This window comes from Panthera uncia (assembly GCF_023721935.1).
Source record: "Panthera uncia isolate 11264 chromosome B3 unlocalized genomic scaffold, Puncia_PCG_1.0 HiC_scaffold_1, whole genome shotgun sequence".
NCBI lineage: Eukaryota > Metazoa > Chordata > Mammalia > Carnivora > Felidae > Panthera > Panthera uncia.
In genome coordinates, this window is record NW_026057582.1 from 4077555 (window position 1) to 4083278 (window position 5724).

Sequence of the window (5724 nt, forward strand, 5' to 3'; positions counted from 1 at the left end):
GGCCCCGTGGCTAAGAAGGAAACTGACAAGTAACAAAAGGTGTTAAATGTAGACAGAGTGGTAACCACAGAACTAATCTTTCGGATAACCAGAATTCAATTTGCTCTCCCAGCGGAGAAGAAATGTGCAAATAACCCCAAACCAAAACATCGCTTTAAATTCAGCCTCAGCCCACTAAAACCACCCATGACTCAACTTTCAAAATTCCCTTCCAAGACAATTAGAGGTCAGAGACACCTCATGCCCTTCCCTGTCCCACCCCTTACTCACTACCCCAGCTCTACTAGAGACACCGAGGTGGGGGGGGGGGTGATGGGGAGGGTGGTCTGCTAGAGGGAAAAACCAGCCTGCCTGGTAAGACCGGAGGGGCATGTACACATGTCTGCACACGCAGAATTGATCCCTGAACCCCCCTCCCACAGAGAGGCTGATCTTGGGAAAGTGGCAGTTTTAGGAGGGGCGGGGACAGGATCTGCAGATCTCCCTGACAGCTCAGAGATGCGGACATTGGAAACTGAATAAAGAGTAAGAGAAATCAGCCAAACATTTGAGTTAGAACCCAGTCACACGCGTGCAAGTCTCTGGCGCACAGTAGGGTTTTTGTAGACGTGTACGGGGAAGAAATGAAAGCCAACTGTCTCTATCTGCCCTTCCCCCAGCACCAGCCCAATATCTACTGTGAATCTGAGGGAGGAAGTGAGAGCTATTTTTGGCTGCTGACCCAACTGATGGGATTGGGGCCAACCTGCCCATTTCCACCCACCCCCCCTTCCCCTGACCTTGTTAAACAGTTGGCATCAGCTAGCTAGAGATTCCCACCTCACAACCGGGGGGGGGGGGGGGGGGGCGGGCTTGCTCCGGGATGGCACTGACATATGACCTCTGTGACTTCTGGGTGACCAGAGAAGGGAGGGAGGGTTGACCAGGCACGTATGCCAGGGGCAGATGAAGCGGCCAGCGCATCCTGCCAGGTTGCCTGCCTGCCACGGCGGCCGCTCTGGGCCTACTGCTTCACAGAATTTATGGGCTGTGAATTTCTCACAGCCGTGGGGGGGAAGCAGGCGGGCCAGATAGGCCCAGTAAGCCTAGGAGACTAGGGAGAAGGTCAGGGGCGGACAGATATTCTCTCCCTGGGGCTCCCTAAGTTGGGCATGGGAGGCTCTCCCCAGTTTCTCTCTGTTCTGATGAGCCGGGCATCTGATTTGGCCCAGAGAACCTAACCTTGACCCCGTGAGTCCCTAAACAGCTGCCTTTACTACCCCCCCCCCACCCCACGCCTCCCACTCCCAGGTTCTGATCGCTGCGGTCCCAGTCGCTGACCGGACGCGTCACAACCTTACCAGTCTTCAGAGAACACTCCTTTCCATCCGACGAAATGATAGAACCCTCTGAAGACTCATTTGAGACGATGATGGAGCGTAAGAATCCATCATCAAAACAAATGGAGTCCTCCGAGGGCTCATCCAACACCACCGTGGAGACATCAGGCAGCGGCGCGAGGGAGGCGGAGGGGCCGGCCGGGGGCCCGGCCCAAGAAATGAAAGAGCTGCCCATTGATCTCCGCCAAGACATGGAGGGGCCATCCAGTGGCCCACGTAGGGAAATAAAGGATCCACCCAATGACCTACTCCAAGACCTGGAGGAGTCACGCAATGGTTCACGTCAGCAAGTGGGGGATCCATCCAGCGAGGCACCTGGCGGGATGGAAGGAGCATCAGACGACCCATGGGGAGCCCGAGACGAGGAAGCCGACGACACTGACCTGGCCAGCACGAGAGAGGAGGGGCGCCTCGAGGAGGATTCCGAGACCTCGGAGTTCATGGCCACGGTGAGATCCATCATCTCGCTGTACCTCCGCATGCAAGACCTCAGAGAGCAACAGAGAGTGGCGGAAGAGATCTTGATGAAAGGAATCCACGCAGGCCAACTGCCCGTCCCGTCCCGCTTCTCTGGCGATCGCAGGGAATACCACGAGTTCATCGTGCTCTGCCAGCTGATCCTGCAGAGCTACCCGAGAATGTTCTGCAACGACCGGCTGCGAGTGGGGTACGTCATCTGTCACCTCTCGGGCATGGCCTTAGAGTGGGCCACAGCGCTGGTGCAAGAAGGCAGCCCCCTGATCGACGACTTCCCGGCCTTCCTAGAGGCCATGTCAGGTATGTTCGAGTACCGACAGGCACTGCGTGTGGCGGAAGACGCCATGTTCAACATCAGGCAGGGGACTCGCACCGCCACGGAGTACATCAACGAGTTCCAGGGCCTGGTACCCACCTTGGGCTGGTCGGATGAGGTCCTGCAAGCCCACCTGTGCCAGGGGCTCAACGAGGAGATCCGGCACTATCTGTTCAGGGTCCCTCAGCCGGACTCGCTGGACAGCCTGATTGTGCTCGTCCTGCAGATCGAAGAGAAGCTGGCAGAGAGGAGGGCAATGCTCAGGCTGCCCCCAGAGGCCCGCCCGCGGAACCTGACCTGGGTCGACTCACCTGCCCCAGAGAGGTGGATGGTGAGCAGCTGGCTGTCCCGTGACCGCCGCCCCGTCATCAGCCGCGACCATCTCTTCATGCTGCTCCTGATCAGAGTGAACCCCTACCACAGTGTCGCGGTTCAGGCCCTGGTGGACTCGGGGGCAGGCGGCAACTACATGGATGAGAGGTTTGCCCAAGAGCACTACGTCGAGCTCTACGAGAAGCCCTATCCGCAGATGGTCCAAAGCGTGGACGGCTCCCTGGTCGGCAACGAACCTGTCTGGCTCCACACGGAGCCCCTGGTGTGCATTCACCAGAACCACCAGGAGCCCATCGAATTCGACATCGTTCCGTCCCCCAACTTCTCCGTGATACTAGGCGTCAACTGGCTCAGGACCCACAGCCCCGAAGTCGACTGGATCAAAGGCCGCTGCACCTTCCACTCTCCCTACTGTCTGCAGAAGTGCTTCCGCCCGCCCCCGCCATGCATCGCGCTGGAAAGGCATGCCATAAGCCTGCTGCCCGGACTGCCGCCCCTGTACTCCGACCTGGCCGACGTGTTTAACCCGAAGGAAGCAGATGATGAGACTTCCGACCAGCCAAGCTCAGACGGATCCGATGATCTTTCTGAATCAGAGCCCTCTGAGCTTCAGCAGGCTGGAGACAGTGATCACAGCGAGACCTTTTACGAATGTCCTTCCATCGCGCCGTGGGAACCTGTGGGTGCCAGGGTGCAAGAAAGTGCCAGGCCGCGGGATGAATACTGGGACCCGCAGGACATGCTGACCAACAGACAGGACTACGTACAGATGATCCCAGAACTGTTCGACCAGTTACACGGAGCGACATGGTTCACAAAGCTGGAGCTGCGGGGCACCATCGTGGAGGAAAGCGCGAGCATTCGCCAAGCGGAAGATGTATGGAGAACGGCGTTTGGGTTCGAGCCTCAAGAGACAGAGAGTTACCAGCCCTTCCCGCTATCCTCAGACCCTACCATCCCGCAGGACGTGGTCCACTTTATCCTAAAGGACATGCTAGGCTACTTCGTGCTCTCCTACGGGCAGGACGTCCTGATCTACTCCATGAGCCAGGAGGAGCACTTCCAACACGTGCGACAAGTCCTGGTGCGTTTCCGCCACCACCGCGTCTACTGCTCCCTGGACAGAAGCCAGTTCCACCGACACACCGTCGAGTTCCTGGGGTTCGTCATAACCCCCAAAGGGGTGAAGCTAAACAAGAGGATTGTGACCACCGTGACAGGCTACCCCACCCCTGGCTCTAAGAAGTCCCTGCAACACCTGATCGAATTCATCTTCCCCTACCGGCACTTTGTGGAGCGCTTCACCAGCATCGCGGAGCCGCTGGCCCGGCAGCTGCTGACCAGCGACGCGTTCTCCTGGGGGGACGAGGAGCAGGAGGCCTTCGAGTGCCTGAAGCGGGCTTTCCGCAAGGCGCCCCTCCTGCACCACCCCAAGCCGCAGAACCCCTTCTACTTGGAAACGGGAGCCACCAAGACGGCTCTGCACGCCTCCCTCGTCCAAATAGACGACCAAACCGGCAAGAGGGTCTCCTGCGCCTTCTACTCGCGCAACATCTCGGCTATCGAAGTGGCCTACTCTCAACTGGAGATGAAGATCCTTCCAATAAGGGCTGCCTTCACGGTATGGTGCCGCTACCTGGAGAACACCGAGGAGCCCATCATGATCCTTCTCAACACAGAGGATCTAGCCTCTCTGAATAATGACAGGCTCACCGTACTTCTCCCCGGCCACTGGGTCTTCTTCTTCTCACACTTCCACTTCGACGTCATGGAGCGCCCCGAGCAAGACGGGGGCCGGCCTCTGCCGCCCGCGAGAAACCTCAACCGACGGCCTTGCCGGCGCAACACCGCCGCCCGGGCAAGGCCGCCGTTCGCGACGGGGGGCGCCCCCCGGGAGCAGTCGCTAGACTCCGGGGAGGAGGAGGAGGAGGAGGAGGAGAACGAAGACGCACCTAAGCAGGACGCGCCGACCGGGCGGAACCTGCAGCAAGAGTTCCTGGCCCTGATACCCATCGACCAAATCCTCAACAGCTTCCTCGCCCACTTCAGCGTGGCCCAGATCAGGGCGGTCCTTCTGCATTTCTTCCGCGGCCTCCTGTTCTGGAAGGACACCCTGGCCGTGGCGGCCCTCCTCGTGCTGCTGAGGCTGAAGCGCCGCCTCTCCCCGCGGCCCGCCCCCCCCGGCGCTGGCCCGGCCGCCCAGGCGCTGGCTGCGCCTCGGCCAGGCCGCGGCCCTCTTCGCGGACAGCGGCATCGCCACCGCCGCCGCGGCTCAGCTCCTCGCCCAGGCGCCCCGCCCCGTGGGCACCAGCGCCGTCCCGGCCGAGGAGCTGGGCGGGCTGCTCCCGGGCCCCCAGCGGGCCCTGCGCCCCCTGACCCTCCGGGGCCTGCGGTTCGCGCCCGGCTTCTGGCTGATGCTGTGCGAGTCCTTCGGGGTCAGAGTCGGCCCCCCGGGGGGCGCCCGCCCCCTCCCGGGAGGGCCCCGCCGCCTGGAGCTGCACGTCGGCGATGAGGATGTCGTCTCGCGAGAAGCCCTGCAAGACGACCTGCAACGTTACCGTCAGTGTGGCCTGCATGACGGCCTGCAAGACACCTCGCAGGACGAGCCAGAGAGCGACGTGCGCGAGGCGGCCCTGCGGCCCCGCCGACACCTGCCCGCGCCCTCTGAGGTCCTCGCCTTCCTGAGCCGACAGCTGCCCCGGGCCCTCGGCGGCGCCGGCGGGCGGCCCACCCCCCTGGGCCAGGAGCAGGCGGCCAGGGCCCTGATCCGCTTTCTGACCGCCGTCTACACGCCGGCGGGCCAGCCCCCGGAGGGCGCGAGGATGGAGGAGCCACCGGCTGGCGAGGACGACGCGAGCCCCGAGTGAAGCCCTCCGCTCCTCCGCCCCGCGCCCGACCACCACCACCGAGTCTCCTTCCAGCCTTCCCCGTGCCTCGGCCTGCTTCGCTCGCATCCGGCGACGGCCCCCGCCCCACTCCTGCCACTCCTGACCCAAGGGGAACCCCCTCGAGAAGGGCAAACATTTCGAGAAGGGCGGCGGCGTCTGTGGCAACAGCAACGGGCTATCCGACCATCAGAGACCCAGAGAGCCGGCTCAGGGCCACACAACCACAGTCCCGTCTGAACTGCCCGGGGTCCCAGGCTTGCAGCCCGGAGTGACGTCAATGAGGGAGACAGCAGTGGTGAGCAGACGACCCCATGACCCAAGGCCAGGTGAA

General features: G+C 61.9%; 1 protein-coding gene across 1 annotated transcript; it reads left to right on the forward strand.

Annotated features, from left to right (window-relative positions):
* The first annotated feature begins 1375 nt into the window (after positions 1 to 1375).
* On the forward strand, positions 1376 to 5372 carry RTL1 (retrotransposon Gag like 1). Its single transcript, XM_049611975.1, is given in 2 exon segments — positions 1376 to 4686; positions 4688 to 5372. Coding segments are annotated over 2 exon segments (3996 nt in total).
* The last annotated feature ends 352 nt before the right edge of the window (positions 5373 to 5724 follow it).